The sequence below is a fragment of the Anomaloglossus baeobatrachus genome, chromosome 4, assembly GCF_048569485.1.
Source record: "Anomaloglossus baeobatrachus isolate aAnoBae1 chromosome 4, aAnoBae1.hap1, whole genome shotgun sequence".
Lineage (NCBI taxonomy): Eukaryota > Metazoa > Chordata > Amphibia > Anura > Aromobatidae > Anomaloglossus > Anomaloglossus baeobatrachus.
The window spans coordinates 413,998,614-414,012,626 of NC_134356.1; the positions used below are offsets into that span (position 1 = coordinate 413,998,614).

A 14,013-nucleotide genomic window follows, 5' to 3' on the forward strand; every position below is an offset into this window, starting at 1 on the left:
AGTTTTATCTGCATCACAATCTAACCTCTAAACATTGTCTTTGACCACATATGAATGCCACATAGATGCTGTAGCAACTATTTACTTTAATTGTAAAATGTGTCTTATAACATTGTGGCAAGAAAAGTAAAAAAAAAAATACAAAACATGCTAAAAATTTAGGAGACATTACACCTTGGTTGGTATTAATAACATTCAAATTTGATATTCTGCAGCACCTCTTGGATATGTGTCTAACTTCAAGGTAACTGGATACACCAGCACTTCCATATCTCTTGCTTGGAGTTCCACAACTGGAGCCACTGAATATAAAGTGTCCTGGAATCCTGCCACATCAGGTGATCTTGCTTTAATACGAGTAAGGTCTCTTTCTCATGAGCATATTTTTATATTTTTGTAATACAGATCTGCAATACAAAGGTTTCATTAAACTGGATGCAGCAGTATTTCATCAGTTTTTACATCATTACCTCTATTCAATGCCATTTTTTCTGTTGCGCAAAAACGGTTCTGTTTTTGCCCAATAAAAAATATCAATAACTAGCAAATGTGAATGCAAAACATGATTAAATACTGCAAGAAAACCAATGCAGCTATATTTTCAGCACCGCCTTAGACTTTAATGGGCATATTCTATCCATAAAATGGAACAAAATAGCACATGCTGCATTTAAAAAAAAAAAAAAAAAAAAAAAAAAGATGTGAAAATACATCCATGTTAATAGCCTTATTGCTTTATTTTAGCATTGTATTCAATCCGTATAAAGCAGATGAAAAATTAGGTGACAGATACGTTCATGAGAAAGAGGTTACTTTGCCTTAGCATGAATAAGGACATTGAAAATGTTTTAAGGCTATGTGCGCACGTTGCGTTTTTACCTGCTTTTCTGCAGCATTTTGAACTGCAGTATTTTAATGCCATACTGCATGCGTTCTGATTTTCCAGCAATGCCTATGGGAAATAGGGATTTCTTGTGCGCACTTTGCAGTTCAAAATACTGTGTTTAATTTGCATAATTTTGGGCAAAAACTCAGTGTTCAAAGAAGCAGCATGTCAATTGTTTTTGCCATTTGGGCTGCGTTTTGCTATCATTAAAGTCAATGAGAAATTTCAAAACGCACCCTATCTCAAAATTCAAGCGTTTTACATGCTTTTTTGATGCAGAAAACATGCGTTTTGGACTAAATAAACGCATGCGTTTATGACTTCAAAATAATGGAATAATATGTCCCTTTACACACACACATAGTCCGACAATTAAATTAATGAAAATTACTATTTTATTGTTATTTTAGAAATAAATATTATCAAATCGCTATAATTATATTAAATATAACTATTTTCGTTATGATTTTAAACATTATATTTGTTTTCATTTTTTTTCCTTTTTTCATAGTGTTTGTATGTTTAAACTTTATTTAGTAGTGTCTTTGCAATCAAAACGCATCTGACTTTAAGCAATGAAAAAGTATGTAAAACGCGCCAAAAATGCGGGTAAAACGCACGTGTATTTATCGCGTTTTTGTGGTCAAAACCAACTTTGGCAAAAACTATTTCTGCCAGAGGATGCGTTTAGAACTGCAACTACCTCGACGCAAAGTGCGCACATAGCCTAAAGGGAAACTGTTAGGTCCCCAAAATACTATTAACCTGCAGACATACGGCAAAACTGTAGGTTAATAGCATTTCAATGCTGTCTGGCCGCATTACTGAAATTACTGGGGGAGAGATTATGGAGACAGGCGGTATAGGGGGTTTATTATTGTTACTAATTTTCTGGGGCAAATAGTTCATTTTCTGGAACAATTTCAAGGGTGCCAACACTTTCAGCCATGACAAATATATATATACGGAATCAGCACTGGTAGGTGATGGGAGGGACGCAGTAAAGAGGCACACAGGTTTTCAGTCCAAAATGTCAGTGTTTTATTCACACTGAAAACAAACAAATGCACAGCCTTGCTTCATTCAGACAGGTATGCAAATCAAAAGTCCAGCTTGTCAAACAGCATAGCAAAGGTTCTGGAGGTGCCAGTCCATTCAGATATATACTTCCCACAGAACCTGCTTAAGCTTTCCAGCCCAACCACCCACCCACCACCTTCAGAAGTTCTGGCTGCCTTTTTATGCTGTGTTAATCCTGCAGCTGTGCACCTTGGGTGTTACCTCAAAAACCTGGAATAGCAGAGAAGGTCCAGGCCAGGTTTATCTTCCTTCCCTGGTGTTCACCAGTGCAAAAAGCATTTGCTAGGTGCAATATATCTCCCATCTACTACCATGGCCTTTACTGCATCACAATATATATGTATATAAGTATATACTGTATATATGTGTCGCCCAGAGTTATGGGGTGCTCGGTCCCGGGCAGTGTATAACTTGGGAGATGTCAAATGGTGGCCATTGCCCGGTTGCATGCCGTGGGTGCATTTTAAAAGGGGTTATATTTACAGGGGAATTAAATGAAAGTTTATCACGTGACACTGCTTGCTGTTTACGGCTATGGGGATGAAGCCGCTGCTGCACAGTTCTCACTGCTGGGGCTGGTGTTAGTGGCAGCAGCCTGGATGTTAGGCCCTCCGCAAGTAGGGCTGGGCCTCAGAGGATAGGTGATGTAGATGGGTGTTGAAAGAAGGAAGGCCACACAAGGGGTTGCAGTGTAACTGGTTCGTTCCTTTACTCACAGAAAGTTGGAAACTTGTCACCCAAGGCCAGTTGGTCTCAACTGCAGGTCCCCTTAATCCCAGTGCCGGTTTAGTGACCTGGTGGCTTCTTTCCCCTGCACCTGTCTTTGGTTGGTGGGTCCCTGTGGCTTGGAGCAGCGGGGGGTCCCCTCCTGGTAGTCTCTTAACGGTAGTCCGTATGACGGTAGCGTGAACCCTGTGGGGTCGGAATCTCTGGTCCTGGTCCCCGGTTCTCCCATTGCTACTGTGTCCCAAACTTCAAGGTCAGGGTTTTACTGGAATGTGTGGTTGTTACCAGTACTGGCCTTCTGGGTCCCTGGGGGTAGGCTCTACATCCTGTTGGGGATGCAGTACGTTGTAGCTCCCTGATAGCTTCAGGGGTGCTACATATACAGCAGATAGTGTTTGATGGGAACTGTTGATGTTTGATTGGTGAGGATGTGGTGCAAAAGTCGAGTTTTTCCGGGAGTGGCGGTGGGACTGTGGAAGATATGAAGGGTAGAAGCGAAAATGGGGTAGAGGCGGAGCTGGGGTGGAGCCTGTGTGGCGTCTCAATGTGGACCGAAAATTTTGCCAGTATGAGGCCCTGAAATTCCTTGTGGCAGCCCTGCCTCCATGTCACAGCTTTCCACAGCTTATCTTTATTATTTTGTAAATGTAATAAAATTGCTATCATTGTGATTAATACATTAACATTTAGTCTTAAATTTCCTGGATTTTATATTCTTTTGTAGTATTATGGAAATCATGTTTTCTTTATATAGTTTACATTATTGAAATATTCAAAATATGTCTAAGTAATACATCTCTATTGTTACTACAGATACGCCTAAAAGTCAGTATCTGGCTCCCAATATCCGGTCATACCATCTTACAAATTTGCAGTCAAACACCAGATACATTGTAAATGTTCAAGCAGTTTATACCAACACTGAAGGTCCACCAGCCACTCTTATTCAGAGCACAGGTAAGCCTCAGGTATACTAAAAAGCTATTCAGTAGTTCTTCTTGAAGGCTGGGCCCCAACCCTTATGGTAATTTTCAAAATTGTATTATTATTTTATTTTTAATTTATCAAAGGACTAATCTACAGAATCTTCTGGAGACAATCCACAATCAAATTTGGAATTTTGACATTGGGTCAATAATATCATAATTAATTAAAAATATTCCTATAATATGCCAATTGCCAGCTGGACATCTCCCTTTGTTTAGGACAATGGCAGGCCTAAAGATGGATATCGTCCCACAAACCTTTTTAAAGCGGTCTCAAATCTGTGTTGAAGTTTTATAACAAATGTTTAACGTTAAATTGTTGAATGAAGTCATTGTTTCTGACGTTATTATTTAATGTTGCAGATTCCAATCCAGTTCAACTTCTTCCTATTAAAGACTTACACATAATTGATACTGGAGTCAACACACTCAAACTATCCTGGAAGAAAACACCTGGAATAACTCACTACAAAATCTCTTGGGTGCCATTTGATGGTAAGATCTTTTTATTAAGATACATTAATTTTATTGTAGATGTAAGAGGGTAAGTGAACAGTTTCCAGGTATTAAAAGGTCTTCCACTGAAAAGCTTTACGCCAGACACTCCATCTAGCAAGTCCCATGGGTTCTTCAGCCTTTAACACCTATACAGGGGTTCCCTGGGTTGAGTTCAAGGAGTAGCTGCTGGCACTTGGAGTGGGCTGGCAGAGTATACGCAGAAAGCTGGATCAGTTCCAAGAGGTCAGGATCAGGAACAAAATACGTATGTGAAATGTATGCTGAAAAAGGACAAGGTTAAAAAAATCATGCAAAAGATAAGGATGTCCAGCTCTTCAGGCAAAAAATCACGTCTTTATTTTATCATGCAGACACAAAGAATGACATGACCAGCACAACGCGTTTCAGGTGAAAACACTCACCCTTAATCATGATACTGGATAGACGGTGCTGCAAAGCTTATATGCAAATGCTAATCAATGTAACAGATGTTTAAATTACTTCAGCACCTTACATGCACGAAATAGGTTTTACCATGAAAATCATTACATACATATATAATCAAAAAACAATGATACAATACAATACAATGCAACAAAATACACATTTTTCAATGGTTTTCTGGTTTTGAAGATATATGAGTTTATAACCAAACCAGTTACAGTGCGCCATTCAGTGTATGCAGATATAACACCTTCAAGTTTAATGCACATACATATGTGCCAATATATCATATAAATAAATCTGCATTCAACAAATAGCGCACACTGGAATTTTTTCAAACATATTTACTCATGTATAACCCCATGTGTATGCACACATATTTCCCTTTTATGTATGTGCTCAGTTGTCATACTATGTGACAGCTTTTAAGTTCCGACATGGAAGTTTAACATCTATATTATGTGGATTTTCCTGCACCGCGGAATACCTAAATGCTTATATATAAACTCAAATGGATTTATATACTTTGAAAGAAGCCTCATTTTTTATTGTCAAAAATTTATTTTAATTATTTTAATGTTATTGGGTTTTTTTTAAAAAAAAATTCCTTTTTTTTTTTTTTCCCTTTTTTCCCTTTTATCGATTGATGTCTATGAAACATGCTTTAATAGATTTATGTGCTTGAAGAAAAATACCACAGCCAAATATATAATGAGCTGACCTTCAGCTTTAACATTAGGGGTTAACCTGCAACAATTGATCCAAAGAGGCTAGAATCTCCCGTACCAGACCACACATCCCACAAATGGATTGCTGTCACAATATATGTATACCTCTTCCCACCAGCTCATAACTAAATTAGCGACTGACGGGGAATACTTAGCACCCATAGAAACTCCAGTTTTTTGGATAAAGAATTGGGAGTCAAACAAAAAATAATTGTTCGCCATAAGAAACCTGATAGCTTGGCAGAATGCATAACTTGCAAACTAAAATACATTGGAAGTACAAAACGAGAACTGCACACACGCATAAAAGAACACATATATGATGTAATACATAAAAAAATTTCTGGAGGCACATCTCAGTTATCAAAACATTTTATTAACAAACATCAAGGCACATTGGATACTTTGCGGGTGTATGGAATAGAGAAAATACAAAAGTCGCATAGAGGGGGTAACATGGAAAAACGTTTGCGTAAGAGAGAAGCCTGGTGGATATTCAAATTAAAAACCACCTTCCCCTGTGGTTTGAATCTCCGCAGGGATCTTATGATTTTCTATTAGGTGATAAAAACTAAAAGCCTTGTCTTGCACTGCTTTTGGTTGGTGGGAAAAACAATCTTGTGCCCTATAAATTTACTGCCATATTGTTATAACATTGATATATTGGCTTCAAAAATAAAGGGGGAAACAAATATATACCAATGATTATGTCATAACTCAAGAACCCACAGCCAAAGTTGTAACGTGCGATTTCAATTCACACCACTTGCGATTCATGTGGCTATAGGTGTCACACTTATTTAGTTGTTGTGTGGATTTTTTGGCTCCCCCTGTGTGATTGCAACAAATGCTAACTCCAGGATGTGTTTTAGCCTCTTTGGAACAATTGTTGTAGTTTAACCCCTAATGTTAAAGCTGAAAGTCAGCTCATTATATATTTGGCTGTGGTAGAAAAAAAAAAAAAAAAAGAGAATTTTTTTTTTTTGTATACAAATTTATTAAAGTATATTTCATAGACATCAATCGATAATTTTTTTCTGAGTAGGATGAAACTTATATAACATAGATATGAAACCTTCAAGTTTAAACCTAACAGCCTCCACACAATATAAATCGAGTACTAATATAGAAGGGTAGTGTGCATGCACACATAGCCAAAACTTTTACTTGCGTTTTTAATTCACACCAAATTTATACCATCTGCGACTTGTGCGGTTATATTGCGTTACATTCAATATGGTGTTTTGTGTTCTACCATAATGTAGAATAACAATGTGTTTCTTTCATTGAAGCATAGTTTAAGTAACAATTTAACCCAAAAAAACATAAAAAAGTTTCCCAAAAAAAAATAATTTTTTTTTCACAAATGTTAACTGCAGGGTGTGTTCTAGCCTCTTTGGATCAATTGTTGCAGGTTAACCCCTAATGTTAAAGCTGAAGGTCAGCTCATTATATATTTGGCTGTGGTATTTTTCTTCAAGCACATAAATCTATTAAAGCATGTTTCATAGACATCAATCGATAAAAGGGAAAAAAGGGAAAAAAAAATAAAACATTTTCCCTGAGTAGAATGAAACTTATATAACACAAATATTTAAATCTTCTAGTTCAAATCTAACAGCCTTTACACAACAAAAATCGAGTACTAATATAGAAGCAGTGTGCATGCATACATAGCCAAAACTTTTACTTGTGGTTCTAATTCACACCAAATTTACACCATCTGCGACTTGTGCAGTTATATTGCGTTATATTCAACATGGCGCTTTATGTTCTATCATAATATAGAATAACTATGTGTTTCTCTCATTGAAGCATAGTTTAAAGAATAATTTAACAAAAAAAAAGAAAAAGAAAAAGGTTTTTCAAAAGATTTTTTTTTTTTTTTTTTTTTTTTAAAAAACCCAATAACATTAAAATAATTAAAATAAATTTTTGACAATAAAAAATGAGGCTTCTTTCAAAGTATATAAATCCATTTGAGTTTATATATAAGCATTTAGGTATTCCGAGGTGCAGGAAAATCCACATAATATAGATGTTAAACTTCCATGTCGGAACTTAAAAGCTGTCACATAGTATGACAACTGAGCACATACATAAAAGGGCAATATGTGTGCATACACATGGGGTTATACATGAGTAAATATGTTTGAAAAAATTCCAGTGTGCGCTATTTGTTGAATGCAGATTTATTTATATGATATATTGGCACATATGTAAGTGCATTAAACTTGAAGGTGTTATATCTGCATACACTGAATGGCGCACTGTAACTGGTTTGGTTATAAACGCATATATCTTCAAAACCAGAAAACCATTGAAAAATGTGTATTTTGTTGCATTGTATTGTATTGTATCATTGTTTTTTGATTATATATGTATGTAATGATTTTCATGGTAAAACCTATTTCGTGCATGTAAGGTGCTGAAGTAATTTAAACATCTGTTACATTGATTAGCATTTGCATATAAGCTTTGCAGCACCGTCTATCCAGTATCATGATTAAGGGTGAGTGTTTTCACCTGAAACGCGTTGTGCTGGTCATGTCATTCTTTGTGTCTGCATGATAAAATAAAGACGTGATTTTTTGCCTGAAGAGCTGGACATCCTTATCTTTTGCATTATTTTGGGCTGTGGCAGTGCCTGTCCGTGCTCCAGGACGAAATCAAGACTGAGCTTTTCCACGGTGAGCTGATTCATACTATTAAAAAAATCATGCTGCTGTGAGGAATAAAAACTGGGGTATATGACAGTTGTGAGCTTTATTTCTATGCGTTTCGGAGGCACAGCTCTGAAACATCAGTAGTTTTTATCCTGATGGAGCTGCACCTCTGAAACGAGTAGAAATAAAGATCACAACCCTCATATACTCTAGCTTTTATTTATAACAGCTGCACTTTTTTTTAACCCTTTCCTTTTATAGCATCCATTTGATATCCTCCTATGGGGACTGCTGCAGCTGAGCCTATCAGATACGTTGTTATAGTGGTTGTGACTCTTCACAACTATTCCAGGTTAGCAACGTCCTCATTAGAGTTGAGCGCGGTTCGTGGTTCGTGGTTCTCCAGTTCGCGGCTCGAGTGATTTTGGGGCATGTTCTAGATCGAACTAGAACTCGAGCTTTTTGCAAAAGCTCGATAGTTCTAGAAACGTTCGAGAACGGTTCTAGCAGCCAAAAAACAGCTAAATCCTAGCTTGGTTTCTGCTGTAATAGTGTAAGTCACTCTGTGAATCAAACTATTATCACATTTCAGTGTATAGTGTGCGTGAACAGCGCCTTCAGATCACTGCTGTTTCTATAATGGCGATCGCCATTTTTTTTTTTTTTTTCTTGTCTTCCTTCCCTAAGCGCGCGCGTCTTGTGGGGCGGGCCAGCATGTCAGCCAATCACAGACACACACACACCTAAGTGGACTTTGAGCCAGAGAAGCAACGGCATGTGTGATAGGATCTGCATGTCACATGTCCCTGCATTATAAAACCGGACATTTTCTTCACGAACGCCATTATCTGCCTTCTGCGTCTTTGGTGTCAGACATCACTGTCGCAGCTCCGTCCTCCTGAGTCCTATAGCCGATACAGCTGTATGTGCTGCATACACAGCGTTAGACAGCTTAGGGAGAGCACATTCTAGCAGTCCTTTTAAGGGCTCAAAGCGGCAGGGTCAGAGAGCCATAAGTGACAGGTCCTGCAAACAGCAACAGCGTCTGTGTAGCCCAGGTCAGGGATTTCCTCCCTGCATTTCACCATTAGGAGGGAATAGAAAGGCAGGCTTCCATTCCTCTACCCAGAGCACCACAATCCTGCCACTGTACCCTCTTGTCCTCTGCACACTCCAACTCATTCTAAGTAAGCCATTATACTAGCAAACATTCAGTGTACCTAGTGGCATCCTATACGTGGCTATTGGACTTTGCTATAGTCCCACTAGTGCAAAGACATTTGCAGAGCACGTCTGCCTGCATTGCACACTACAACTTTTTTAAACTAAGCAATTTTACTAGCAAACACTCAGTGTACCTAGTGGCATCCTATACGTGGCTATTGGACTTTGCTATAGTCCCACTAGTGCAAAGACATTTGCAGAGCACGTCTGCCTGCATTGCACACTACAACTTTTTTAAACTAAGCAATTTTACTAGCAAACACTCAGTGTACCTAGTGGCATCCTATACGTGGCTATTGGACTTTGCTATAGTCCCACTAGTGCCAAGACATTTGCAGAGCGCATCTGCCTGCGTTGCACACTCCAACGAATTATAACTAAGCCATTATACTAGCACACACTCAGTATACCTAGTGGCATCCTATACGTGGCTATTGGACTTTGCTATAGTCCCACTAGTGCAAAGACATTAGCAGAGCACATCTGCCTGCATTGCACACTCCAAGTTTTTTAAACTAAGCAATTTTACTAGCAAACACTCAGTGTACCTAGTGGCATCCTATACGTGGCTATTGGACTTTGCTATAGTCCCACTAGTGCAAAGACATTTGCAGAGCACGTCTGCCTGCATTGCACACTACAACTTTTTTAAACTAAGCAATTTTACTAGCAAACACTCAGTGTACCTAGTGGCATCCTATACGTGGCTATTGGACTTTGCTATAGTCCCACTAGTGCCAAGACATTTGCAGAGCGCATCTGCCTGCGTTGCACACTCCAACTAATTATAACTAAGCCATTATACTTGCACACACTAAGTGTTTTTTAGTGGCATCCTATACGTGGCTATTGGACTTTGCTATAGTCCTACTAGTGCCAAGACATTTGCAGAGCGCATCTGCCTGCGTTGCACACTCCAACTAATTATAACTAAGCCATTATACTAGCACACACTCAGTGAACCTAGTGGCATCCTATACGTGGCTATTGGACTTTGCTATAGTCCCACTAGTGCCAAGACATTTGCAGCACGTCTGCCTGCGTTGCACACTCCAACTAATTATAACTAAGCCATTATACTAGCACACACTCAGTGTACCTAGTGGCATCCTATACGTGGCTATTGGACTTTGCTATAGTCCCACTAGTGCCAAGACATTTGCAGCACGTCTGCCTGCGTTGCACACTCCAACTAATTATAACTAAGCCATTATACTAGCACACACTCAGTGTACCTAGTGGCATCCTATACGTGGCTATTGGACTTTGCTATAGTCCCACTAGTGCCAAGACATTTGCAGCACGTCTGCCTGCGTTGCACACTCCAACTAATTATAACTAAGCCATTATACTAGCACACACTCAGTGTACCTAGTGGCATCCTATACGTGGCTATTGGACTTTGCTATAGTCCTACTAGTGCCAAGACATTTGCAGAGCGCATCTGCCTGCGTTGCACACTCCAACTAATTATAACTAAGCCATTATACTAGCACACACTCAGTGAACCTAGTGGCATCCTATACGTGGCTATTGGACTTTGCTATAGTCCCACTAGTGCCAAGACATTTGCAGCACGTCTGCCTGCGTTGCACACTCCAACGAATTATAACTAAGTTACATTGTCAGGGATATTTATTCTTTATTATTCTGCTGTTAATAAAGCTAGACCACCACTGCAATCTTCACCACCTCTCAATTTTTACTACCACATTTTCAGTCCACAATCTTGTCGCAATCAACATGAGTGGCAAAATGACAGATGCTGGTGGAAAGGGGAAGAGGCGTGGTGGAAAAGGCAAAAAAGGTTTTGTCAGTGGGGAAGGTGCCAAAGCTCCATTATCATCTGCTGAAGATAGACCATCTACTAGCAAAAGTAAGATGTCTACTACTTATTGTGGACAATCCGATGTGCTCCCTTTTTTACGGACACGAACAAGAGGAACAAAGGTAGATGATGGGCAAAAAAGGAAAATGCTTGAATGGATCTCAAGTGGTCCAACAAGTGCCCTCTCAGCCACTTCAAGTACCGCATCCAAAAAACACCATTCCTCTGAGTTGTCATCCCAATCACACTTGATTTCTCCCAGCTCTGAAGTCTCCATCAGCCCTGCACAGTATGGTGGAACTGAGATGGCTGAGTCTGCAGAGCTGTTCAGTCACACTATAGCCTGGGAATCAGAGGTCTGCTCCCAAGCTACAGTGAGTACAGAACAGGAAATGGTCTGCAGTGATGCCCAGAACCTTTGTGACTCAGATTCAGGCCGTGAGGACCAAGTTTCTGAGCATAATGTTGACCCTTTGTCACAAACTGTAACACCTGTGGTTATAGACAATGAGGAACATACTGATGAAGATGAGACGCAGATACCCGATTGGGATGACAACTTAAATATTCGGTCAGGGCAAGAAGAGGCTCGGTCTGAGGGGGAGGGGAGTGCGAACACAACAATTGATGATGACGTTCTAGATCCCACCTACTGTCAACCCCCAGTCAGGCACTCGAGGAGGTCAACAGAGGCGGTGGAGGAGGATGCAACCGACGACGAAGTTACCTTGCGCCTTCCTGGACAGAGTCGGAGCACTGGTAGCACGTCTACAACTGCATCCTCAGCCACCACTCTGCCTATGAGCATTATTCGGGGAGGATCAACAGGTCGCATGGCCTCTAAGCCTTGCCTAGCCTGGGCCTTTTTTCACATCGAAAAAGATCGCCCAACTCATGTGATATGTAACATTTGTCATGATTCTGTTAGTAGAGGTCAAAACCTCAGCAGTTTGACAACTTCTTCCATGAATCGTCACATGAATAAATATCATAAGTCCCGGTGGGAAGCTCACCGTGCTGCAATGCCGGCTAGCGGAGCGAACCATCCACCGCCCGCCCCTTCCAGTGCATCCGCGCGCTCTTCATCTTCTAGGACTGTGGGGACAGCTGTCACACCTGTTTTTCCACGCAAAACTTCCACCACTGTAACCGCAACAGGCAGTTTGCTTGTAAGGTCGTCAGTTGGTTTGGAAGGGGAAACAAGTGAGTGTGTACAGCTCTCTCAGACATCGATAGCACCAACGTTGGATGAAGGCAACATCATGTCTCCGCCTGCACTTTCCTCACAAACCTGCATTTTTCCAGGGACACCCTACTCAACACCGTCTACACACAGCAGCCAGATCTCTGTCCCTCAGATGTGGTCAAATAAAAGGCCACTTCCTCCGACCCATGACAAAGCTAAGAGGTTGACTCTATCCCTCTGTAAGCTGTTGGCTACCGAAATGCTGCCTTTCCGCCTAGTGGACACACAGGATTTTAGAGACCTTATGTCTGTCGCTGTGCCCCAGTACCAGATGCCTAGTCGCCACTACTTCTCTAAGAAAGGTGTGCCCGCGCTACACCAGCATGTCGCACACAACATCACCGCTTCCTTGAGAAACTCTGTGTGTGAACGGGTGCATTTCACCACCGATACTTGGACCAGTAAGCATGGACAGGGACGTTACATGTCGCTGACTGGGCACTGGGTAACTATGGTGATAGATGGTGAAGGGTCTGCTGCACAAGTCTTGCCGTCCCCACGACTTGTGTGTCAATCCTCTGTCTGTCCAAGTTCCGCCACAGCTTCTGCATCCTCCACCTCATCTGGGTCCTCCACCTCCGCCCCAAGCCTGCCTGGTCAGGCCACCAGCGTTCTCACTGCGCAGAAGGAATCACGCACGCCTCATTACTATGCTGGCAGCCGAGCGCAACGGCATCAGGCGGTCTTTAGCTTGACATGTCTTGGTAATAAGAGTCACACAGCTGAGGAGTTGTGGTCAGCTCTGCGGTCCGAGTTTAATAAATGGTTGTCTCCACTCAACCTGCAGCCTGGTAAGGCCGTGTGCGACAATGCTGCAAACCTGGGTGCGGCCCTTCGCCTGGGCAAGGTGACACACGTACCTTGTATGGCTCACGTGTTGAACCTTGTCGTGCAGCAATTTTTAACACACTATCCCGGCCTAGTTGGCCTTCTGAACAGGGCACGAAAACTGTCTGCTCACTTCCGGCGTTCAAGCGCCGCAGCTGAGCGACTTGCATCGCTACAGAAGTCTTTCGGCCTGCCGGTTCATCGCCTGAAATGCGATGTGGCGACACGCTGGAATTCAACTCTCCACATGTTACAGCGACTGTGGCAGCACCGCAGAGCCCTGGTGCAATACGTCATGACGTATAGCCTGGGCCAACGAGATGCAGAGGTGGGGCAGATCACCCTGATGGAGTGGTCTCAGATCAAGGACCTATGCACCCTTCTGCACAGTTTCGACATGGCGACGAATATGTTTAGCTCTGACAATGCCATTATCAGCATGACGATTCCAGTCATTTACATGCTGGAGCACACGCTAAACACTATTCGGAGTCAGGGGGTGGGACAACATGAAGGGGAGGAACTACAGGAGGATTCATATGTGCAAGGGACAACAACATCACCAAGGTCCAGACGTTCATCATCACCAACGCAGCAGGCATGGGACCATGGGGAACAGGGATCGACAAGGGCGCATAGTAGCAGGCGAAATGTTGAGCAAGGTGCAGGAGAACATGAAGAAATGGAGGACGAACTGTCCATGGACATGGAAGACTCAGCGGATGAGGGAGACCTTGGTCAAATTTCAGTTGAAAGAGGTTGGGGGGAGATGTCAGAGGAAGAAAGAACGGGTAGCACCTCTATGCCACAAACACAGCGTGGACTTGGTCCGCATGGCTGCGCAAGACACATGAGTGCCTTTTTGTTGCACTA

At 41.4% G+C, this 14,013-nt stretch overlaps 1 protein-coding gene across 1 annotated transcript in view; it reads left to right on the forward strand.

Annotated features, from left to right (window-relative positions):
- Positions 1-14,013, forward strand: part of LOC142302455 (uncharacterized) — a 593,189-nt gene that overhangs the window by 58,386 nt on the left and 520,790 nt on the right. Inside the window, exons 14-16 of the mRNA XM_075343517.1 lie at positions 216-338; positions 3,506-3,649; positions 4,042-4,173. Coding sequence (XP_075199632.1) covers positions 216-338; positions 3,506-3,649; positions 4,042-4,173 — 399 coding nt within the window. The remainder of the gene's footprint in view (positions 1-215; positions 339-3,505; positions 3,650-4,041; positions 4,174-14,013) is intronic.